Source organism: Python bivittatus, unplaced genomic scaffold, assembly GCF_059951505.1.
Source record: "Python bivittatus isolate LINGU-HERP-01145 unplaced genomic scaffold, Pbiv_v1 ctg000410_np1212, whole genome shotgun sequence".
In the NCBI taxonomy this organism is placed as follows: Eukaryota; Metazoa; Chordata; class Lepidosauria; order Squamata; family Pythonidae; genus Python; species Python bivittatus.
In genome coordinates this window covers 15,093,458-15,118,977 of record NW_028277067.1, presented here as the reverse complement: position 1 = coordinate 15,118,977, position 25,520 = coordinate 15,093,458, and the positions used below count along the sequence as shown (strand labels likewise).

General features: G+C 42.3%; 1 protein-coding gene across 4 annotated transcripts in view; it reads left to right on the top strand.

Annotated features, from left to right (window-relative positions):
* Positions 1-25,520, top strand: part of LOC103053198 (E3 SUMO-protein ligase ZBED1-like) — a 43,629-nt gene that overhangs the window by 14,195 nt on the left and 3,914 nt on the right. The window contains exons 3-9 of one of the 4 annotated variants that reach the window (XM_025163315.2): positions 9,808-9,916; positions 10,518-10,556; positions 13,084-14,132; positions 14,939-15,007; positions 16,718-16,980; positions 21,797-21,861; positions 22,474-22,631. In XM_025163315.2, the coding sequence (XP_025019083.1) occupies positions 14,096-14,132; positions 14,939-15,007; positions 16,718-16,980; positions 21,797-21,861; positions 22,474-22,631 (592 nt within the window). In that variant the 5' untranslated portion in view covers positions 9,808-9,916; positions 10,518-10,556; positions 13,084-14,095. Of the gene's footprint in view, positions 1-9,807; positions 9,917-10,517; positions 10,557-13,083; positions 14,133-14,938; positions 15,008-16,717; positions 16,981-19,547; positions 21,065-21,796; positions 21,862-22,473; positions 22,632-25,520 lie in introns of those variants that run through there. The other 3 variants (XM_025163316.2, XM_007423087.4, XM_088143572.1) reach the window with 3 other exon arrangements.

Genomic DNA, 25,520 nt, shown 5'->3' with positions numbered 1-25,520 from the left:
ATCAAATCGCCAACATTCGCTGGATCATGGAGAAAGCACGAGAGTTCCAGAAAAATATCTACTTCTGCTTCATTGACTATGCAAAAGCCTTTGATTGTGTGGATCACAACAAACTGTGGCAAATTCTTAAAGAGATGGGAATACCAGACCACCTTACCTGTCTCCTGAGAAATCTGTATGCGGGCCAAGAAGCAACAGTTAGAACCGGTCATGGAACAACCGATTGGTTCAAAATAGGGAAAGGTGTACGACAAGGCTGTATACTGTCACCCTGCTTATTTAACCTATATGCAGAGTACATCATGAGAAATGCCAGGCTGGAAGAATCACAAGCCGGAATTAAGATTGCAGGGAGAATCATCAACAACCTCAGATATGCAGACGATACCACCCTAATGGCAGAAAGTGAAGAAGAACTAAAGAGCCTCTTGATGAGGGTGAAAGAGGAGAGTGCAAAAGCTGGCTTGAAACTCAACATTAAAAAAACTAAGATCATGGCATCTGGACCCATCAATTCCTGGCAGATAGAAGGGGTAGAAATGGAAGCAGTAACAGACTTCATTTATTTGGGCTCCAAGATCACCGCAGACGGAGACTGCAGCCATGAAATTAAAAGACGCTTGCTCCTTGGGAGGAAAGCTATGGCAAGCCTAGATAGCATATTAAAAAGCAGAGACGTCACCTTGCTGACAAAGATCCGCATAGTCAAAGCTATGGTTTTTCCAGTAGTAATGTATGGCTGTGAGAGCTGGACCATAAAAAAGGCCGAGCGCCGAAGAATTGATGCCTTTGAACTGTGGTGCTGGAGAAGACTCTTAAGAGTTCCCTGGACTGCTAGGAGGTCAAACCAGTCAATCTTAAAGGAAATCAACCCTGATTGCTCATTGGAAGGATCGATAATGAAGCTCAAGCTCAGATATTTTGGCCACCTAATGCGAAGAGAGATCTCTTTGGAGAAGACCCTGATGCTGGGAAAGATTGAAGGCAAAAGGAGAAGAGGACGGCAGAGGATGAGATGGTTAGATAGCATCACTGAAGCAATGAGCATGAAACTGAGCAAACTCAGGGAGGCAGTGAAGGACAGGAAGGCCTGGCGCAATATGGTTCATGGGGTCACGAAGAGTCGGACACGACTTAACGACTAAACAACAACAATGAGTTTCCACTCTTGGTTTACCAGCTTTGTGTCCAGTTTAGTCTGTGGAGATTTTCTTCCTATGAAATTGTCTACTGCCTAATACATGCATAAATGCAAAGGCCCATGTTCAATCCTTCTCTTCTTTCCCCCTTTTTTCAACTTTAATCTTACTGGAATGTTTCCACCATTCCAAAATGAAAACTATAAACTCCCCCAGGCAGGAATCTGTGCCTATTTTTGACTAGTTTTTGCTTTGAGTCTTAATAAAAAGAACAGAAATGTTACGATATTTTAACAAAATTGAATGTTTTAATCCTGAAAGCATCTAACAGATATCTCCAAAAAGCAATATAAGAGTAAGATAGATTTTACACAGTACACTATACATTATTTGTTTATGTGTGCGCACCTTCAAATCAGTATTGACTCCTGGCAACTGCCTGGACTAGTCCCTGCAGTTTTCTTGGCAAGATTTTCAGAAGTGGTTTGCCATTGCCTCCTTCTTAGGGCTGAGAGAAAGTGACTGGTCCAAGGTCACTCAGTTGGCTTCATGCCTAAGGCAGGACTAGAACTCACAGTCCCCCCCGTTTCTAACCTGGTGCCTTAACCATTCACCAAACTGGTTCTCATACATTGTTTATCCATGATATATTAAATACATCACAATTGGCTGGGTTCACACAAAACACTAAGATATTACTACAAACCACATTGTCTTAACCATCATGCTAAGACATAATCTATCTTATTTGATTTTGCTTACTGGCTATGTTCACTTAACATTTTTAACTTAATTAGGGTTGAAATTTGTTTACTGAATTAAGCCAGTTGAATGACACACTGAGCCAGAAAAAAAAAAACATTAAAATTAAACTAGCTTAGTGTTCTATAAAAACACAGCCTAAGTTTTCAGAAAGAGTTATCCAGTATATACTTCTGTTAGCTTGTGAATCACCCACAATAAACCCCACCTACCCTACACATTTGCATTTCAGGACTGAAATTTTCAGAACGAGGCATAATGTTACAATGGGGATAGATCATGCAATTCTGTTTCAGGTATCCCACACAAGGACAGATCAACTGCACAAATCAGAAATAATGTTTTGAAAACAACCTCTTCCCACAGTTCATCTGAAGCCTTTAACTGTGGCCAAATGTTTCATCAGAAAAGGAGGAGGGGGAGTCCATGACAAAGATCCTAATGAATATCTAGGAGGATTGCCTGGGGAAAGGGGATCCAAAAATCAATCATTCAAGATCCCAGTCTAAGATTTTGATGGAAACTGCAAGAATATCCCCAACCCCTCCTTTGCTTGCTTGCACATGCTATCTCTTTCTCTCCTCTGCGGTGGGTTATTAGAATGTGAGTCGGGTGCTGCTGCTGAAAGCCAGTTGCTATAAATAGCTCAGCTGCTCCACAGGATCCCTTTTGCACCAGGCTGCAGAGAACTATAAATAGCACTTGGCAACTCTAGGAGCTTCCCATCCCCCCTCCCCAGCATGGCCAGAGATCACTGCTCCTCTTGCTACACAAGGGTGACGCATCTGCTCCCCTCCAACAGAGATGAAGAATCTCCCAGGAATAACAAGAGAGACACTCATGTGTATTATTTGGTAGCTACCATGAAATGACCTTTTGATGGCTGCTTTACTTGGATGGCACTTTGGGTGCAGTGGCTAGTGAATGGAAGAGCCTGTTCACTCCCAAGTTGCCTGATACTTAATCTGGCCATGAACTGGCCCATCAAACTCAGGATTATCAACACAGATAGGCAGCAATTCTCCAGGAATCTTTCCTAACCCTACTGAGAGATATCAGGATTGGCTCTCAAGAGTCTTTGCAGGCCAAAATAACAGATCAGCTGTCTTCCCTTTGGTCATATAAGCTTGTCCTGGAGGCTACAACTTCCATTCCATCTTACAGCACATGCCAGTAATCTTTGGCAACAGCAGGGTGTATAAGGAAGAACCTGAACAAGAAAAGGGGGATTGGGAAGGAACTGAAAGGACTCAAGGTATGCTTGAGCCATGACTGTTTTATTGTCATGGCAAAATCATCAGAACTTGTTAGGGATGAGTTGGAATCTGTGCAGGAGTAATAGCTGAGTGTTGATACAATACATCACATGCTTAATCTCTACTCTAGTTCTCACCACTGTGAAGTGAATGCCTTTACAGCATTTCCTAAATGCCTCCCTTTAATAACCACTTTGAGCCTTGCTGCCCTGGGAGCTGAATTCACAAAACACACTTCCCAGGTCAGGTTAAAGAATTTGTGACTAGATTTCCATAGCATGCAAAGCTTGGTCAGTTTTAACATCGCTTAGCATGTTGTATTATTGTAATCCAGCCCCTTTGGTTAGTTTATGATTCCATGCATTGTGTGAAACCCAGAAAATGGCTTAATTCAATAGCCAACTCAAATGTGTGGTATGAATCTGAATGAAACATTAGAGCAATGTTTCTCAACCTTGGCAACTTGAAGATGTGTGGACTTCAACTCCCAGAATTCCCCAGCATGCCGGCTGGGGAATTCTGGGAGTTGAAGTCCATACATCTTCAAGCTACCAAGGTTGAGAAACATTGAGTTAGAGAGTAAGTACACAGAGAGTGAAAATTAAACATCAGGCCTGAATTAAGATTTTACTGAAGGTTTCAAATAGCAGGAATTCAGTAGTTACTATCACACTGTTTCTGAGATGGAGTAGGGAGGAACAGATTTTAAAGCAGTTTTAGCAATTAACTGTAAGATCCATTTTAGGATAAGAAAAGAACATGGGGTGGGGCCAATCATCCATCTCAGCCTAGTCTAGACTATTTTCTTATTTTAGCCCAGAACAAATAATTAAGCAATGTCAGCATTGTCTATTATGAACTCATGAACCCCTTCTTGAGTTATTTCAAGCTTCACTTACAGGTACTACTGTAAATCTCTTCTTAGATAGTCAGAAGAGAAGCAGAATTTAGCTAAATTTGGGAGTCCTGCAATAATTAGGTTGTTTTTTTTCTCCTACCACTTAAGTTTATAGGATGAACTTTTGTACTTCCTCTGACATTTCTAATCTTTTGTCAAGAATACCCTCTAAACAAATCTTCTTCAACCTGGCAGTTCCCCAAACATTTTGGGGCCCTTCAGCTGGAAATACAGCTGCAACAAATCTAAAATAGTGTCAGATTGGGAAAACTGCTCTAGTCATTCCTCCACTAGAAAATGCCCAAACCAAAGCAATTTTTTACAATGATAAAGAAAGCACAAAACAGCTGAACAATTCCATTTTTTTGCAAGTCCAGAGTCAGGGAGATTTTGTTGCTGGCATGAGCAGGAAGGCTATGTAGCCCTTTTTAAGCTGGAAGATCCAATGACTAGGCTGGGGAGACAGAGTCAGGATTAAGCCTGACAGTGCTTCACAATGTGGACAGTGTTTCAAACTGCATCCTGCACACAATCACTTAGAGCTTTTCATCCTTGCTGAGTTGAACAGCTGTCCACTGATCCTTGAATCAGTAGAAAATTATGATTATGATAATGTGCCATCTAGTCATTTTTGACTCCTAGTGACCACATAAATAGATTTTCTCCATGATGATCTATCCCTAACTTGGTCTTTCAGGTCTTCCAATGGTCCAATCATCACCACTGTTACTGAGTCCATCCACCTTGCTGCTGGTCATCCTCTTCTTCTCTTTCCTTCCACCTTTCCCAGCATCAGAGCCTTTTCCAGAGAGATAGGTCTTCACATAATGTGTCCAAAGTAGGATAATTTGAGCCTGGTCATTTGTGCCTCAAGTGAGAACTCTGGGTTGATTTGTTCAATGAGCCATTTGTTGGTTTTTTCCACTGTCCATGGTATTCTCAGGAGTCTTCTCCAACACCAAAGTTCAAAGACGTCAATACTTTTCCTATCCTGTTTCTTCAAAGTCCAACTTTCACTTCCATAGAGTGTCACAGGGAATACCATGGCTTGCACAATTGTGATCTTTGTAGGTATAGACACATCACAGCATTTAAATATATTTTCCAAGGCCTTCGTGGCTGCTTTATACCAGCGTGAAATTTACTATCCCCATTGCTAATCTCTACCATACCTCCACTGCCTCTGTCCTAACTCACTGCTGAATAATGGTGCTTGATTATGCACTTGAGACACAGTCTGGTGACTTGTAGGGAGTGGGAACAGCTGGTGCTTATTGGCCACTCCCAGCTGGTGCAGACACCTCCATTTAAGTCCCAGGCACTCTTGTCTGCCATCATTGTTTTTCTTTCTGGTACAAAGAAATGGGCATAGTTGCTGGCACCACTGCCTTGGGCAACGCCCTGCAACTGTGTGACAGCCAATTCACAGCTGGGGAAGCAGCACAGTATCACTGGAGAATTGGTCCTCTCCAAACCATGGTTGCCTATGAATTTATATCCCACATGTCCTCATAGATCTCAAAAGCAACATGCCTTAGCACACCCTCCTCCAATTTTCGCCCACAACAAATCCTTATGAGAGATAGGCTGGATGTACAGAGTGATTCCTCCAGATCCTTGGTGAGCTTCCATGACTCTCCAAAATGTACTCTTGGAGGTTACAGAACCTTCCATAGCATTGAAGGAGTCATACAAGTCATGTCAGAGGCAATCCAGGAGGAGGCAGGAAAGGAAGCTGTGAAAACAGGTGGTTGGAAAGGGCTGGAATACAGAGTTTCAGAGACTCTAGATTTGCACATTGGGCTTTTTTGCCTTTCAGAAAATGGTGGGGACAACCAGTGAAGGGTAGAATTGGTGGAAATTAAATCCTTCCTCACATGAATGAGGAAACTACTTAGGATCCAAATCACTAATGGGGAGGGGGGAAAGAGAGAATAGCAAAAATGGAACTAAAATAATTTTTTAAAAAGTAAATGTGTCTGTATGTACAAACGCTATAAAATATAAATACATGTCTCTATGCAAACCATTGAAAAATGCAACCATATTTAATTAGAGATATTTATGTGAGGTGCATTCATTTCCTTCCTTCCTTCCTTCCTTCCTTCCTTCCTTCCTTCCTTCCTTCCTTCCTTCCTTCCTTCCTTCCTTCCTTCCTTCCTTCCTTCCTCTGACTAAATCTCAAAGCAATGAAGCTGAGGCTCTAAGTAAGTCTTCCATCCAGACACTGACCAGACCCATATTTGCTTAGTGCATGATGCCCCAGGTGATTTCAGAGCATATCTAGAGACTCTTGTTTTTCACTGTCTTTTATTTTTGTGCCTTCAAGTCAGTTTTTGACTCCTGCCGACTGCCTGGACTAGGTTTTCTTGCTAAGGTTTTTCAGAAGTGATTTGCTGTTTCTTCCTTCCTAGGGCTGAGAGAAAGTGACTGGCCCAAGGTCACCCAACTGGCTTCATGTCTAAGGCAGGACTAGAACTCACAGTCTCCCGGTTTCTAGCCTGATATCTTAACCACCACACTAAATGGGCTCTCATATACTTGTGCTTTAGTATCTATGACCAGTCCACGTAGGCAGCCAAAGTATGTGGTTGCATGCTGATGCAACAGGTCGGACCACGTCAGATTGCAAGGGGAAGACCTCTCTTTCACATGCTCCCCAGCTCTGAAAACTTCCCGCAATGAAAACTAACTTCAGTACAGGACATATCCATGCAACCACCACAATATTTTTAATGATGGGCTTTGTATTTTCATTGCTGTGGCAACTGTTGTTTGCAACATGGATGTGCAAATAATAATGGCATCTGTTGGATACTGCTGGCAATATGATTAAAGGCAAGCAATCCTATCCAGTTGTGATAATAAATTCTGTAAGGCATGGGTCTGACATATAATTCCTATGTGAAGATAATATTTATTGGTTGATAGATTTCTATCCTACCTTTTTTCCAGGAGCTCAAGGCACTCTATATAGTTCTCCACTTTTATCTATTTGACAATAAGCCCATAAGGTAGACAAGGCTAAAATAGAGTGACTAGCCCACAGTCTCCCCGCCCCCAAGTGTGCTTCCTTTGCTGAGTGGGAAATGAACAGAGTTCTACATCCAAATTACTGGGCCATACTGGCTCACAGTCAATGCTTTATAACTACAACTAAGGATATGCAAAATTTGTTAATCCAAGAACAGAATATTTGGGAGAACCATGCTGAACCTCCTCCTGGACCACACTGCTCCGTGGGCAAGCTGACCATCAAACCATCCCCTCCACCCCCAAATGGCATAATCCAAGAAGAGGCTCAGCATGTTCTGGAGGAAAATAAAACATTCCAGAGTTCTTCAGAATATTCCATTCCATGATCAACATGTTTTGCACTTCCTTAATTGTAAACTTTTTCCTGGTTGCTTGATCATCTCTTTATTAAGAAGATTTCTGAAATGGAGACAACTGGCTCTGACATCTGTTGATTGTTATTGATGGTTTTCTTGTTAAGATGAAAAGAGCTCTGGAGTGTCACACCAAAAGTCTATCTAGTCCAGTGTCCTATTTCCACAGAGGACAAGCAGAAGCTTCTAGAAAGGTCAAAAGTGGGGCATGAAGATAATAACCATGTCCTGTTTTCCTCCATCAAATATTGCCTGGGAAATTGTCACACAGCATGGAATCGATCTTCCAAGAAAGTGTCTCTTGCACATACATAATCAATGTCTAGAAATAGGTTAAACTATTAAATCCTTAACCTGTTGTCTTTAACATGAGCAGATGGCATGAAGATCAATTGGTTGGATTTAAAACTAATTTGATTAATTGGTCAAAATTCACTAACTGGATAACAGTTGAAAGTCACTTTTCATTCTCAATATTCTGAAATTGGAATCTAAAGGCAACGTGCTTTGCTTCAGTGTTTTTTATTTGTCCTCTGCAGCTCAGTCAGCATGTGATAAAGAGAATGAATTTTTGCACGTGGTCATTTTTCTCAAAGAAGGGTGGGGGGATAAGAAAATGGAACAGTTTTGCCACTTGGTGGAAGAAATGGCAAACTGCACTCCCACAATAGAACACAACATTCCCATTGAATAGTGATATGTGTGTGTTTGTGTATACATTCCAATAGAAGAGAAGAGTGTATACATTGTAATATGGAGATAATGGAGTCCCCAGTCTTTTGAGTAAGTGACATTCTCACAAAATGACTGGGACACTTGCCTTGGTGGACATAGCCGGCCACAAAAAACCCACTTGCAAGACCCTAAATTGATAAGTATGTTCTTTACCACCTAATTATATCTCCAGAATGTTTTTATGCCCTTAATCTATTTTTTGGGCAGATGGATACACTTACAATCAAAACTGCAGACAAAGTTATCCAAAATACATTTATTCTTAAAGATGATACAAAAGCTGCCACTTGCTTTGTAGCATGTCATTTCCTAATTTTTTAATAATATCATTTTAAAAATAAAAACTGGAGCCTTAGTTGGCCCTCAGGAGAGTATTTATGAGCAGAGTAATATCCTAGGAGCGACATATTGGAGAACCTAGGTATGATAATAACAAATTCATTCTCTGAATGGTGGACCTTAAATAGACAGAACAATATCAATTATGACCGAAAAGAGCCATTGATACTGGAAGGCTTAGGGAACCCAGGTTTTATAGAAATGCCGAAACATAAAAATAAGAAAAGAATATAATTTTTTCACTGCTTCTTTCATTTTCTTTTCTTACTAAGAAAAAAAATATCATTCATACTAATTTACCTTATAATCTTCTGCAGTTATAAGGATTGCATTTGGAAAAATGCATGGGAAGCACTTTGAATACTCTAAGAATATACAAATAGTTATATAACAAGGAAACAATTTTCTACTGGGCTTTTCTGAGGGAATTTTTTTTTAAAAGGTGTTAAATCTTCAAGAGGCTTGCTGCATCTTTGAAAGTAAAAACAAAAAAGGGGGCAGATCAGGCAGAAAGTAGCATTCCAGCTTCCTCTAATGTCATCATTATGTGACCACTCCATAACACTGAAAAAATATCTTTTAAAGGTGCAGCCTGTCTCTCCTATTTTAAACCCTTGCAAAATCTGGGCCCTCACAGACCTTAAAAACTGTCTTTCTTTTATAGGTGCAGTTATTTTCCATGACCTTTACCAGTTTATCTAAAATCTCCTAAAGTTCTCAGGGCATTTCATAGTATCAAATTGAGGATACAAAAAGAGTCAAGAAGAAATCAGGGGTCATACAGCCAGAATTAGACAGAGCCATCCCATCAACCCCAATAGCAACCAGCAGGAATCCAAATGTTGCACTCAAAGTCAACTTTGAGGTGGTGTAAACAGAAGCCCAGCAGGACTTCAGCTGCCCAGGGCGTGACAGCAGCAGACACGCACCTATTCCTTGCATGAAAAAGCCAAGCAAAATGGAGCTTCAAGTAACAGCTGAAGTTGAGGACAAGCAGGCAAAGGAGAAAGAGGAGAAAAGAGACTCGGCCTCTTGCCCTTCCTTAACTTTATTTCCCCACAGCTGGTTGCTCCAGCTTCTTTGCTCTATCCTTGGCGTCAGTACTAGAAAACCACAGTCCTGAACAGATAAATAATAAAATCCTGGCTAGGTGGCATTGATAAAGTAGTCTTAAGAACTCTTCTTAAGAGACATTGCTTTTTGTATGTTAATCTCAAATAGACTTTTGCATTTGGGGTGCCTCGATTATCCTAAAAGAGGATGTCACAAGGGTTTTATATCTTCCCCAGACGCTGCTTGGTAGACTTGTTCAACTATCTCAACCTGATCTGACCACACTATCCTTTTTTGATGCAGCTGGCCACTGGGTTCAGAATTTTCACTTTCTCCAAGCCAAAAGTAAGTTTACAGACTTGTGCTGAGGCAACCAGCACTGCAAACCTAAACACATTTATTCGGAAGTTAGTCATACAGTACTTTGGAATAAACACGCAAGGGTTAGCTTTCAATCATATTTTTCTGGATTAAACCCCCCAAATCAGCCTTGTAACCTCAATTAAAGGTGGAACTATAACTCCCATAACACAAACAATAGCCCACCCAGCCCACCTAGTCATCACCCAGTTGAAGATTATTCTAAACGCTTTAATTCTTTTCTCACGCGCAAAGTGTGATTATAAGTGGAAATGCATCCATCATTATGATATGTTATTTGAAGTTAACTGTGCATCTCTTCCAGATTATAATGCATTTAAAAATGTATGTTGTATTTGCACAGTCTCATCTCAAATGAACGGTTTCGTTGCCTTTTCAATAGGAGACCACAGAACATCCATTTGTCCACTAGATGTCAGAGGTGTCCCATCCTTTCAGTTTTAATGTATGCATAGCTTTGGGCCCTTGTGATCTGAGAACAAGAGCTACATTGCTAATTTAAAAAACAAAACAAAACAAAACACTATTTCTAATTAAGCTACTTGTTTTCTGCTTTCTTCACCAGATCTGCTAAATTTGCAAAGAAGTTGCTGAGGAGACATAGGTAAAAGTGTCCCAGAGTCACTTGGGAAGGGCATTGCCCAACCTCTGTGTCCAAAAATTCCAGAACTATTTGGGTTCAGCATGTTTTTAAGTCTTTATGACTCCACCTGGGTAGTTATAGAGAAAAAATTGTTTATTTTTATGAGCTAGATTTATACTCACTTTTCCTCCAGGACTCAAGACAGTATCTATGGTTTTCTCCTCTCCAGATTTCTCTACAATTCTGGGAGTTTAGGTTGAAAGGTAATAGTGATACAACGTCACCCCATAAGCTTCTGCGATTGAGGGTAGACTTAAACTTGAATCTTCACCGTCCTAATCCAGCACTTTAACTACTACCCACACTGGCTCTTCAGAAAATTTCATCTTATGATTAAAAGATAATTGAACTGAAGGATTTAGATCAGTGTTTTTCAAACTTGGCAACTTTAATAAGTGTGGACTTCAGCTCCCAAAATTGCCCCGCCAACATGGGCTGCCCATGGCGTTCTCAGGAGTCTTCCCCAACACCAAACATAATAAAAAGATAAGCTTTATTTTTAATCTGTTATCTATGTTCCTAGATTGCCCAGTGTTATCTTCAAACATTTTTGCCATTCATGGTCCAAGCACAGATGATCCATTGCTAAATATAGCTAAGTAGAGATAGTACAGAAAGATGAAAAAGGTTGACAAATAATTTTCTGCTCCAAAAACATCCCTAGTACACTGAAGGGTGTGGAAAAGTATCCACAGGATGGTTTATTTTAACCATTGGTTTCCCATTGAAATGAGCTGGTTAAACATTTGGCAAAGGGCGGGGGTGGGGGGAAGAGACCTTATGCATAAGTACAAAGGAGTATAGTATATACCAGTGTTGTCCAAACTTGGCCACTTTAAGATGAGTGGACTTCAACTCCCAGAATTCCCCAGCCAGCCATGCTGGCTGGGAAATTCTGGGAGTTGAAGTCCACTCATCTTAAAGTGGCCAGGTTTGGACAACACTGGTATACACTAAAGTCACCAATCTGTTTAGGACCTATAGAAAATACTGTATGAGACCTTTTTGAAGATACAAACATATAGTGGTTCTATCTGGCTTATAGTCAGTCTGAAAGTTGGGAGGGGAAGACTTTAAAAGCAGGAAATCATCTCATATGATTTTTTTAGGACAACTTCCAGCCACTAATCTTCACTGCAATTTTTTTAGAATTTCATAGGGGAAAGGTAGGGAAACTATGTCAGGTGGCACATCTCTTATACCAGCTACTACGGGAGCCTGCCTACTTACAAAGAACAATGTACTTCCCCAAGAAATTTCACACTGATAAGACAGAAAGAAACCACAGCCCATCTATGTATCAGCAAAAAGGAAAAGAAAAATTACTTTGGGACACAGAGCACCTCCACACAAGGTCTCTGCTCTGATTTGAACGAGCCCTGGGCCTATGTAATACTTGGACCTCAGTTTTGAGAGCTGAAGCATTTTTCCCCCCATTTCTGCTGCAGTTTATTTGAAACTGGAGTAAAGCAGAGTTTGCTTTGGGACTCCACAGAATTTGGTCCATTTTTCCATTTGTGGGAAATTTTGAATCCTCTTACCTTCTCTGCTGTGCCATTTTCCCACCACCACCAATATGGTATCACTGCACCTTCTGAAGACTTCATTTCCAAATACAAGGTAGGCCTTGCTTAACAACTGCCCTGTTAGCAATTGTCCGAAGTTATGACGGCACTGACAAAGGAGACTTATGACTGGTCCTTGCGCTTACGACCGTCGCAGCATCCTTGCAGTCATGTTATCGAGATTCAGGCATATTGCAATTGGTGGGCATTTACAACCAGTTGCAGCGTCCTGTAGTCACATGATCACCATTTGCACACTTCACAGCCAGCTTCCGACAAGTAGAGTCAATGGAGAAGCCAGCAGTAAAATCACAAGTCACCGTCACATGATGTCTTGCTTAACACCCACAGGTGATTCGCTTAATAACTGTGGCGGAAGTGAGGTCATAAGTTCATCGAGGTCACATGATGTCTCACTTAACAACTGAGTTGCTTAGCAATGGGGTTGCCAATCCCAGTCACGGTTGTTAAGCAAGGGCAGCAGAGGGATGGTAGCAAGGTAGCTTTCCATCTCACAGCAGCATTTGAGCACAGCCTAGTTAAGGCGCTTTCTTTTTGTCTGAGGTGGGGACAAATGGACTTTTGTTACCCTGGAGGCCGTGTCACCAATTGCACAACATTCTTTGCACACTCCTATTAATCAACATGAGTGGAAAGACAGCACAGATTGGCCAATGGAGATCTTTGCATTTCTCAGGGTGTCAAAGTAGGGAGGAATGAAAATCATGGCATGTCAGTCTTCAAATGCAGAGTTTGAACAGAAGGGCTGGGTTTGAACAAAAAATGAAAGAAGAAAGAGAAGGTTAAAAAGAAGTTTAGCATGTTGTGCAAATGTAGGGTTGTATGTTGTGCAAAAACTGCCAAACCTGTTCTCTCCAGCCCCACTGTCCATTTGATTCATGGCTTCCGTTCCTCTTCCTCAGGCTGTGTTCTTCAACGGCAACTCAGCTCTGGTGACTATACGGACACATCTTAGAAAATACAGAAAGGGTTTGCTGTTGCTTTTTTCAACGTTCCTGTGATTTTAGGACTGCCCATCCAAGTGCAACCGGGCTTTGATCTGTTTAGCTTCCAAGCCCAAATAGAGTCGGCCGAGTAGCGCCACCTACTGTTTAACAAAAATCTCTTTCTTATTACACTAAAAAGGTCATGGCCCCACCCCTTTATCGACTCTTCTCTCCCATTGGTCCCAACGTTTCTATGTGCCGCTTCCCGAGACACAAAGCTCCGCCATTCCTCCTCATTCCAGTCCAGTGAATCCATCGGAAGCAACTCAAACAACCCGCCTTGCCAGGGCCGATCTTGGCATCAATAAAGTATTTTATTGGCTGAGCAAAAACTCCGGCGGGGCTCTCATTGGACACACCCGCCCCGAAACGACCTTTGATTGGCGAGGCTGAGCTGTCACAGAAGGAAAGTGGTTGCACCCTTGCGCTCAACGATGGACCGTCGACGCGCCTGAGTCCGGTGTCGCGCGGCGGGCAGGTTCGCGGGCTCGAGCGGGGAGGGAGGAGAACGGCGCGCGAGGGTCGCCTGGCCGCCCCCCTCCTCGGAGTGCGCGTGCGCGTCCCCTGTCTGCCGGTGCGCCGCGATCCTTTCCACGAGGCGCCCGCCGGGAGGAGCTGCCGCAGCGGCATCGATCCAACTCCGCCCAGGCAGGGCAAGAGAAGCGATACGTCGCAATTTGTTGGGGTTTCCTTTCTGTTCGGATGCGGGGAAGGAGCGGGACGGCGAGAAGGGTTGTTCTTTGATGCTGCGGGTGGGAGGAGAGTCGCAACAGCTGCCTGCCTTGGGGCGGGAAGACCCGTATTGATTTGGGAGAAAGATCTCGCTTGGCTGATGTAGGTGGCTGCCCCTAGAATAGAGAGAGCAGCTGTCCCCAGTTCGGGGTACGTGGAATACAAACCCAATCGTCCCCTGCTAGCATGGGCAGGGATGATGAGACATGAAGTCCCACATCTGAGAGCGCCAGGTTGGGGATGATGCTCTGGGATTTTGCATGCTGGGGTGGGGGCAGGGGAAGAGGAAGGGGTAGCATCAGATGGGAAAACTGGAGCGGCGTAGATGGCAGAGGAGATGGGGGACTGTGCCTGTTGATCTCAGCAGGTGTCTGGCGGTTCTCAATCCAGGCCCTAAATCTTTGGTAACTGAGCTTTCTTGGGGGAAATGAGGTACAGATGTTTGTACCTCATTTCCCAAAAGTTAATTTGGGGAGTTGACTTCTTCTTAATAAAAGGTGGAGAGGGAATGGGGTCTTGCTGTTTGGTGGATGATCTAATATGGTGGATTTGTATCTGGCTGGGGGATGCAGTGGACTCTGGAAAGTAGAAGAGTCAGGTTAGAATGTGATATTGGGGTAGCTGGCCATTGCCAACATGCTGGCTGGGAGTGATGGGAATTGTAATCCGATGCATCTGGGGAAGGTTAGGTAAGGTAGGTTAGAAGGGAAGGTTTAACTGTGACATTAGTTGTGCCAAAGAAATGGAGCAGGGAGGGGGGAAGGTAGGAGAAATGTATGATTTTAGAGGGAGGGGAGGATTGCTGCTCTAAGAAAAAGGAAGGCTTATATCACTTGGCAGAGAGATTGGATTGGGGGCTAGTGTTACATTTGGGGAGGAGAACAAGCTGTAAGTGTTTGTGCCAGGAAAGGGGCTTTTCAGATATTTTCTCTGCATGATGTAGGAATGCAGTAAGGACATCTTGGTGTTTTGTTCAGGACACTGCAAATTAAGGAAAGAAATGGGGAAAATGTATCTCCTCTCTCTCATTATTTTGCAGATTTCCCAACCCTTCACACCATGCAAGTGGCTGAGGATGCCTGCACCCATCTGGAGGATGAGCTGCTCTGTGAGTTACAAGTAAAATTATTTTCAACCCCTTCAGAGTATCCGCAGTCCATTTCTTTGAGCAAAGAAATCCACAGTATTTACTACAGTAGTGTATTTGTTCACTAGTTTCTCAGTGATTGATTAACAGGCTGGTTCCCACAACTCACTGAACCACAAACTGCCCACCCCTTTTTACCCTAGTTGAGTGAACTCAGCCATATTGTACCTGGGTCGGGAATGGGAATGAGAATGACCAAGTTTTGAAAACCTTCTCTGACTTATGATCATCTGAGTATGAGGTGAGTGGTTGGGTCGCATTTGCTAATTCTGCTTTTGCATCATCTCTAGATAATAATATGGGGGGAAATGCTTGGGCTGTGTAGACTTCAAAAGTGATGTGAAAGAAGTGCTTCAGACTTCATGTGAGCATAGCACCATTCTGCTGTTCATTAAAGCAGCCTGACATTTTCAAGCTCATGTGCAAGCCTTAAAACAGGATGCAGCTTTATTAACAGTCATGTTAACAAATGAGTTGACTCCCTAAAACAGTTTTTTTTCAGACTCACATTAGAATCCTGAGAAAAGATGTAAAAAAGGGTTGTTTTAATGAATAGCAGAGAGATGCTATGCTTGCCCTTGTATGAGATCTGAGTCCTTTCTTCCAATTCATTTTCAAAGCATGCACGTTATGAACAAAAAGTTGACCATTTTATACATGAACACATGCTGACACAAGCATACAGATGGGGGTCTGTCTGCCCCGTATAAGAGAAAGATGATAACAAGTGACAGCACCACCACCCCTCAACAAAGGTGACATACAAATGACGTAGGAGGCACAGCCCACCCTTTTCTATCCTCTAGATGTGCTAGGAATTCTGGGAATTGTAATTCTAACATATATAGAGGGCTCACAGAGAACACAGGCATAGAATGAGGGAATGGAACATAATGAGTTTGGGACATCGTTCAAGCACCTTTGAGATCTTGTATGGTTATGAGCAGGAAGCTAAAGCTTCGCAGCCTCAAGTTGGGGCAGACAGGGACTCATCACAAGATATATTCTGTTTCCCAAGATTTTCTAATGATAAGTGTTGGTTTAGGGCTTTTCTTTTTCCAAGTCTTCTCCAAGCCAGGGGATCTGTCAGGCATCATGACAGGGTTCTCTCTGAAATCTTGTTAGAACTGCATTTGTTTGTTTATTTCTTAAATTAGGCATTGTCTCTCCTGGCTGTTCAGCATTGCTCTGTTGCTTAGATTAATAGTTTAAAGTTTAAAGATGGTGGGCGGCCTATCAGCATTTCAAAAATTTAAAATGGTCAGCTGAAAGTTGCAATGAACAAAACAGCAATGCAGTTAAGTCTTTGCCATGCTAAGTCTAGAAGACTTAAATATTTTGTTGCTTATTTGTGTTGTGCTAGGAAATGAGAAATCATAACTCAGCATTCGGGGAGGTCACAAAAAACACAGATTGAGGGACACACACACACACACACACACACACACACACATATATATATATATATATATATATATATATTGCCCTATAACCAGGGGGTAAGACAGGTGTTGTAAGTATATACTATAATATGTCTTGTGGCATATTAATTGATCTCTCATTTCCCCAGATTGCACTGGGTGATGTATGTGGTCTTTCTTCACCATTTTTGTGAGCTTGCCCCAGAGTTCCCACAAGACCCATTTTTTAAACTTCTTTCTTTCCCTACAGTCTGTGAAGACTGCCGACTTTATTTCCGCGACTCCTGCCCACAGCACGGACCCCCTACCTTTGTGGCTGACACACCTGTTCCAGAAAGAGCTCCATCACGGGCACTGCTGTCCCTGCCTGAGGGACTTCTGGTCAAGGAACGTTCCCAAGGAGGCTTTGGAGTGTGGAGTGCTCTCCCAGCCCTACCTCGTGGCTGCATCTTTGGGCCCTATGAAGGGGAAGTGGTCCGAGAACATGGTGACTGCACCCGTTATTCATGGGCGGTAAGGCACACCTGGATGCACAACACACCTACCAGTCCACCACAATACAGAACTCTTGGTGTCTTTGTAGGACACAGTCACAGACCTCAACTTGAAATTTCTTCTGGATCTGGAAATTGGTGACTATTGAAGGAGATTTGCCCATAGTTTCTCTGTTTTGTTTGTCAATCTCAGTGTAAAAAATTGTGAGATGTGTGGACCGGCTTTTGCTTCCAAGCAAATGAATTGAATTAGTAGCAGCAGTAAATAATTTCCAAAAGAGATAGGGAACAGTCATTTCAGACATCCTTGATTCAATTAAATGTGGGCACTTCTAGACAAGGGCTTTGCAGTATTGTGCAGCTTTTCTTCCTCATTCACAGAATAGATCCAGGAGCTTCAGGTATCACTGACTTCAAGTTAACCTGTGTTTACCTTGTGCCTTTTTGGCTTTAGTTTTACCTCAGCAAAACCTTTGAGGAAAAGGTACAATAATCCCATAATGTTTCACCATTGGTAGAGTCATCTGGTAGAACTTTGTGTATCCCTTTATTTGAAAAAATCATGTTCTTGAAGAAAATGTGATTTCTATAAATGCCTGAGGAGTAAAAAAATTGTAATATTGTAACGAGGTGGAAAGCAATACCACCATTTTGGCAATTGCACGGGTCCTGGGGTCTGTCCCCAGTTTGGGTCCAACTCCCTTCCCCAATTTTCCCCTAGCCTTATTATTTCCTGCAGCAGGTGGTTTCAGTCATCCTCTAACTTTGGTTACCCACATTGTGTTGGGCAAGCCTTAATTGAGATATTGGAATGGAAAATAAGAGGTTTATATGTATCTCTTGAAGAGTCTACCTATCTTGCTGCAACCAACAGTGAGCTATTGGGGGGTTGTAGCAGGAAGTAAGGGCTTAAGGGGTTAGCATATATTGCCAGAGCCCCCTCTCAACCCCAGGGTTGGCCACGGAAGTACAACGAATGGGATAAAGTACAAGGAGAAGATAACATATGTGTGTGTACCTACACAGATTATTCTGAAGGACTTGCATTAAAGTTGAGATTTCTTCAAGGAGATCACTATACAAACTGCCCTAAATCTTTGCTACATGGATGACATAGTTGACCATTTCTTATCTATAATGCAGTGCATTATCCATTGCAAAGGAGATCCAGTGTGGCATCAAAGCTGTTGTTGGTCTTAAGCCAGAGGAACCCAGATTCAAATTCCTGTACATAGGAAGGTTTTAGGGATGATCCTGAGCCAGGCCCAATCACTTTAGTAGGTTTCCATATATTTTTAAGTGGCAGATAAGGTAGTTGCGTCTGCCATAATGAACCCTTTGGTCAAAGTATGGGATAAAAATATAAGAGTTTATCCTTTCTCCAAACTAGTGCCAGATCCAAAGATGCTGGACTGCAGTTACCATCCATAGGCAGCATGGCCAATATGCTTGGAGGGTATCAGGTTGAGGAAGCTGCTATTCCATTAATTTCCTGTCTTACTATATAAAACCAAAAATAATTTGAGTAAATGCTTGTGTAATTTTAGCTGTCATGATGTCATAGCTATCTCAAACCTGCCATTCTTTTTTTCTGGTACTAGATATGCCAAGTCTTAAGAGATAATCAAATCTCACAGGATTTCACAAGTCCTACTCTGTTCTGACCTCTTGTATGATTTCAGTCAGTGCCACCCATAGATGCCACATTGCTGAGACTTGCTCTAGATATTTTGGACTATAATACCAATTAGCGTTAACTATCTGCCAGGGGCTGCAAATTCTACCTTTAAATTAGCTTATTTCATACGCCTGTCTGGCAAGCTGGACCTCCATACAACTGCTAGCATAGAAAACTGAGTTCTTTCAAGTTTATGTGCCCATTCTAACTTAAAATAACATTCTGTGATAGTCAAAGGATAAGAGTTTGTGCTAAATATGCAAGGTTTTTTAATATGCGAAAGGCATCAACTGGGATGGGGGAGGTTAATCACTGATATGTATCTGATAGTATCAGAGCCGATATCAAACAAACATCAAACCCTTTCCTCTTCTCCTGCAGTCCTGAGAAGAATTTCTTTTCTGAAGCTGGTATCTTCTTTAGCAGGGGAAAAAGATCTCCCACTGGCCCTTTACATTGGCTTCAGTATTCTGAAATGAGGTTCCTTCTCCACTCAAAGATTGGGTTCAGACAATCCTCCCAAAAATCTGTAGCCCTTGATCTAATTTTACAAACTGCCTGAGAGGGTTTATTTCAGACTTCCAGCAAAAAAGAACTTGTTTGTTTTTCTCAGCAGAAAAAGGTGGAGAGAGAAATCGATGCTCTAAAGCAAGGTGTAGGAAAAAGAGGTCAGAAGAGAGGGAGAGAAACCTTGCCCTCTTTAGCTTGCTTCATTTCTGCTGCTGCCTTTGGTCATGTCCATTGCTTGCCTAGTGCCCCGTCAAGTAATACCTGCAGAGGAAAAAAATCCATTGCTGTGCTACTGCATTTTCAACTTCTTTTTCTGTTCAGCAGTGATCAGTCAGTCCACGCAGGAGATAGATAGGCCCAGTTGTTCCTTCTTTTGTTTTTATCTTAAATAGAAGGAAGGAAGGAAGGAAGGAAGGAAGGAAGGAAGGAAGGAAGGAAGGAAGGAAGGAAGGAAGGAAGGAAGGAAGGAAGGAAGGAAGGAAGGAAGGAAATTTCCTCCATGTTACTTGGGGTTGAATAAAAACCAAAGATACTTTCTTCTTCCAGGTTAGACTTCTTGTCCAACCCATTGTGTTTACTCTGACTATCAGTAGATCTGCAGCCTCACCAATAAAAGCCAGTGATTCTGAAACCTTGGGGGTACCAAGAGTGGGCTTTCCATCCTCCCTGGAGATCAAGTCTTCACAGCTTTCTTTGGGTCAAGGACCACATCACTTTGAATGGACTACTGCAAAAGAGGCAGGGCCACACATGAATACTTTAAAAGTGGATGGGGGATGAAAATGAAAGTTTAATATTGTTTTAAGTTGCTTAGGTTACACATTTTAAAACATGTACACACCCTTTTATAATGATCTGTATCCGTTCACATCTTGGCTGAGTCCCAGGTTTAAAATACAGTTAGTAAGGTATGAACAAAATCCCTACCACTATTCTCATATTTGCACCAACACACAATCGTAGGCACAGGTTATGACAGATGAGACACAGGCAGCTTGGAGGCTTATTGGTGGTGAGCAGCATATTCTAAGAGAGCACAGAGACCACATTTGACTCAATGGTGAGGTGAATGCAGTCCCTATGCTATACACCAGAGCTATACAGCCCACAAGCCATTCCAGCACCCCTCTTTGTCTGCTTAGAGCACACCCAGGAGGGAATAAACATTTGGGCCTTAAGGAATAAAATGGATCTCTGAAGCCCTCTGAAAAATAGCCCCTGGAGTGGGCAGCATAAAGTACCCATTTTGCCTGAAAATGTTAATGGCAGCCACTCCCATGATATCACCAGTCTATAGTCTTGTAGAGACCACCAAAAAAGGGTGATCAGACTGCTCTCCTGACGTATGTTCTCTTCCCATCCTCCTCAGTTTAGGTTCTCAACAACCTCAGAAGACAGGATGCTTCTGGGCAAGAGGAGGAATTTAGCAGAGGAATCCTCCAGATCAAAGAATTTTCTACTTATATTTCTCATATATTTTCCCTTTGCTGTTTCTTTCCTTTTTTTTTTTTCCTTACCCTTTAGTGAGTGAAAGAGGCAATAGCTGTTTAGTATCTTCTGCTTGGTAGCACTAAGGGCCCCCTGGGAACACACGCAGCTTATGCTGGAAAAGAGTAAAAGGAGCTTGGGGATTTGAATCTGGGATCCCCAGTCCAAAGCCAGCAGCCTTTCTCTTATGCAATACTGCCATAGTCAGTTGTGTGTTTTCAGAGAAGACCCTCTCTCCCCCCACTTTTTTTTTACTTAGCCAAGTACAATTCAAGAGGAAGAGGAGAGTTCCAAGAATGTATTTTATACAGAAGATGAAGAAGAAAATAAAATGCACCCAAACAAAAGATTTACAGTTTAAAACCAAGTATTAGGAAACCCTGCTGTGCTGTCTTGCAGTTGCCTTTTAAAGAGGAAGCTTGAAAAGGTACGCCTGCAGGATTTGAAGAGTGGTATTTTCACTAGCAGGTCCGCACCCTCTCCCCAAGAATACTGCAAGCATTCGTGACAGTTCAGAAGCTGTTTGGGGAGGGGGGGGTCACACTCACAAGTGCCAGCAGCCTCATTGTCCCAGGTAGAAAACAATGTGCTCTGAGCACTCATGATCCACAATATTCCTTCCAGAGAAGCACAGCCATGAAGGAGGATTCAGGGATCGTGAGTAACAAATACAGAATCAATTTCCCCAATAAGCTGAGTAGACAAAAGCCCATAATGAAGTGAGGGGAGGGCTGAAGCTACATTGGGTTCTAGTAACCATCTCATCTGTGCTAGATGTTCACCTGTATCTGCATACACTAGGAGGACTTTGAGTGGTACAATTTGCTCTACAATACTCACAAGCTGCCATTTCAAATCTCTCTCTTCCTCTCCTAGCCACTATTTTGTGCATAGCTTTGTTGGTGAACCTTGGTGGTGTAGTAAGTAACTCTAATATTTAGGTCCTCTGTGAAGCCTGATTTCCCTATCCCTGCTTTAAGATAGATGGAATTTTTCAGATCCACTGCAGATGGCGCTCCATTACTTCTTGAGCCCTTTTTTCCCTTGGCTCTAGGTTGCCCACAACCAGCCTAAAGTCCCCAAGCAAATTGTAAAGTAAAGGTAGAAATTGTGGGCAGGGTTTGATTGGATCTGTCTGTTCCTTCCACTCCCTCTCCAGGTACGGGACAATGGCTCCTATTTTTTCATTGATGCATCTGATGATTCCAAATCCAACTGGATGAGGTGAGTATCCTGTGAGGGAAGCCCAGAAGAAACTGCAAGGGAAATGATCACCATTTCAATTTTTATGACATCTCCTGCAGAAGACAGCAATCTTTGGGAATCTCTGACCCCATCGGATAACAGCACAGAGAGAAAGCAAATAAATAATTGCCAACTTGTCTCAAGATCTTGCATAAGTGTGCCAAAATCTCACTGGAGGTATTGTGAGATGTTGGTGATCCATGGGAGGACATAGAGGGGAGGATAGGGATAAGTGAGATTTTGCCCTTTTAATTTTCTACTAAAGCAGAACTGAGCAGGTCCAAGGAAATACGTGAATGCTTAATTCTCATTTTGTCGCACCATATTTTTATGATGCAGTGTTGTCATTGCCTCACCCCTTGTGCCTTCAATCCGAATACTGTCAGGTGAGGTCCTTGGGGATTCCAAATTAGCCCAAACCATTCCTTAAAGAAGGTGCTTCCTTAGTCATAGGAGAGTCCTTCTTAAAACCCACTAGGCCCATAGTTCCCTGGAGACATCATCTGCAACTACTGCTGGTATAACAACCAAGAAGTAAAACCCAACACCTCCCCCAACCGGAGTGACTCATCATCCCTGTTCTCCTTGCAGATATGTGGCATGTGCCTCCACTGAGGATGAACAGAACCTAACTGTATTCCAGTACCGGGGTTACATCTACTACCGTGTCTGCCAAATTATACCTGCTGACACAGAGCTGCTGGTGTGGATAGGAGAGGAATATGCCCGTACTTTAGGACTGCGCTTAGGTAAGCAAAAGAGGGGAGGGGGAGAAGCCCCCTTGTTTCCCTTGCTCATAGCAGCCATTCAGGTTTTTTAAAAGAATATGGCAAGCTGGGTTAAACTATTGAGACCATGGGGGCACCATATTTTCTACATCAGGAGCGCAATAGCAGTGGGTAGAGCTAAAGAATTAAGCTAAGTGTTGTTTTCTTTACATGTCACTTTATTTAAAATTAAATGCAGTTAATGTGATTGCTTTCCAGGTGTACACTCCGTAACTTTCCTTTTCTGTCATATTAAAAGTGGCGATTTGGTGACAGATTGTTGGGGTCTCTGGGGGCCCTATCTTTGTGGGCTGCAGTATGTATATTGTCTCAAGTAGACCAAGGGTAGAAGATTCTTTGGAGACTTAGGGCTGCAGAAAAAAAAAAAAAAGCATCAACAGGAGCAGGATCAAAATTTGGGCCCTGGCCAAGCCAAAAAATCTCCCACAAAATTGTGATTTTCCAAGAATAAAAATTAAACATATTTAGACGCTCATAAAGTGAAAGAAACATAAGGCATTCAAAGTAATAAGTTTTGATACCAAATTTTAACAGCAACCACAGCATCAAATTGCAGCCCAATAATGTGTATCCTGAGTAAGGAGTAAGATAGGGTTTCACTCATCATCCTTTGACAGAAAAAGAATTGTCAGGGATTACATTTCCTGGTGAGTGCAAAATGCGTGTTAGGGCATCCCTAGCATGGCTAGGGGGGATAGAGGATGACTGATAGCTAAGCAATCAACATTTTCCTCTTTTTTAATATGTATGTGCGCACACATTCAAACATAAACAAAAGAATGAAGATCAATAAGAATATCTATATCTCTATATCTATCTATCTATGTATCTACCTACCTGTCTATCTATCTATCTTACACACCATTTCACCATTAGTAATTGTGTTCAAATACATCCAATGACCCTGCACTTCAGTCAGGGGTACAGGTAGTCCTCGCTTAACGACCATGTGTTTAGCAACCATTTGAAGTTACAATAGCTCTGAAAAAAGCTACTTACAACCAGTCCTTGCACTTACGACCGTCGCAGTGCCCCCGCAGTCACGTGATCGCAACTCAGGCACTCGGCAAGCAACTCACACGACAGTTGCAGTGTCCCAGGATCACTTGATCACCATTTGCGACCTTCCCAGCTGGCTTCCAGCAAGCAAAATCAATGGGGAACCATGTGATTTGCTTAACCGCATGATTTGCTTAATGACCACTGTGATTCGCTTAACAACCGCCGCAGAATATGTTGTAAAAACGGATGTGGTCACATAATGTCTTGCTTAACGACTGGCCCACTTAACAACAAATTTTCCAGTCCCTATTGTGGTAGTTAAGCGAGAACTCCCTGTATATTTAACACAGAAGTAGACAAACTGCTTAATTTCCAAGCTTCCGGAAGAGATTAGCTTAGGTCTCTGGAAAAGGTTTTGTCCCTTCCTTGCTGCCTATTATGGAAAAAAGAAAAAATAAGTTGTTAAGAAAATAATAACCTTGTTCACACAACAGGAATGATCCAATCATTTGTTCTCCCAGTTCAGTGATTCACCTTTGTATGCTGGGTACTCACAATCCTTAATTATTCAAATAGTTATTTGGCAGCCCTATTTTTATCTTCTCAGCTGCCACAAAAGGGGCTAAGAAGGTTGTCACTTTCCTCTCCACTTTCTGTTATTTTTTTTCCTCTCCGAGAGTGGGAAAACAGTGCAGTTGGGTTGGACCAGCACAGCTGGTATAGGTAGAGTCATATTCCCATCCATTTCTGCCCCTTTTTCTCTTGCAGACTTCCTGGTTATGGAGGGTAAAAGGCAAAAGCAGGGCCTCTCTAGGCTTCATCTCAATCATGGACGTCAGAATTTTAGCGGGGAGGGTCGGCTCTCTGGTACTTCATTGCAGACGTTAGGAGAGTTACTTCTGTAGTAAATAGTTCACACAACACAGGTGATGTTACTTCACTAGAAAGGTTGGTTTAGCTCCAAACATTGCCAACTGTGGGTCAATTAATGCAGTTTTTTAAGTTTGTACCCTGTCATCCAAATAGGGCAAATGAGTATCTCCCACCCACTTTTAGCTCTAGACCCATCCGTTTGCTTCAGCTCTTTTCACCATGTGACCCCCAACAAATATCTTGAGGGAATTCAGCCTCACTAGAAAAAGCTTATACACGCCTGATTTAACAAGCTTACTGGATGACTGTATTCACACACCACACTTACTGTATTCAGGGTTTAGTCCAGTGTTTCTCAACCTCAGCAACATTAAGATGTGTGGATTTTAATTCCCAGAATTCCTCCAGCCAGCATGCTGAAGTTGAGAAACACTGGTTTACTCAATTAATTCAATTATCTGGATTTCAGGATACATTGGGAAAAAATGTGGATTGGTTTTGGCTGATGGCACCCCTAAACATTTGTTCCTGGGCTCTTTTCCTCCTAGATCCAAAATATAAACAACTTTAAAACAAAGTCCAGGCTAATGGAGGCTTTTCCTGCTTCACTTCTTCCCTTTTAACTTGATGGACTTAGCATCCTAATTCTTTAAAGCAAAATGAAGGGGTTTTTTCTTGTTGGGGTCACATTCTCTTGGGCTGGGGGTCAGCTATCTTTATAGGCAATGGACATTACATGTAGTTATGCAGTGCTACTGGACACCAAAAAAACTCCTTTTTTCATTTTTTTTAATTAATGTTACAGAATCCCATATGAAAGCAGAGCTCTGCATGATTTGGCTATTGTGAGTTTTCAGCCATTTTTACATTTGTATTTATTTGTTTTAACGTGGAAAGTCTGTCTGGGCTGTCTAATGGTGTTGCAGGCACTGGGTAATGGTAGCTCCCTATTCATGGGAATCATCTGAGAATTGC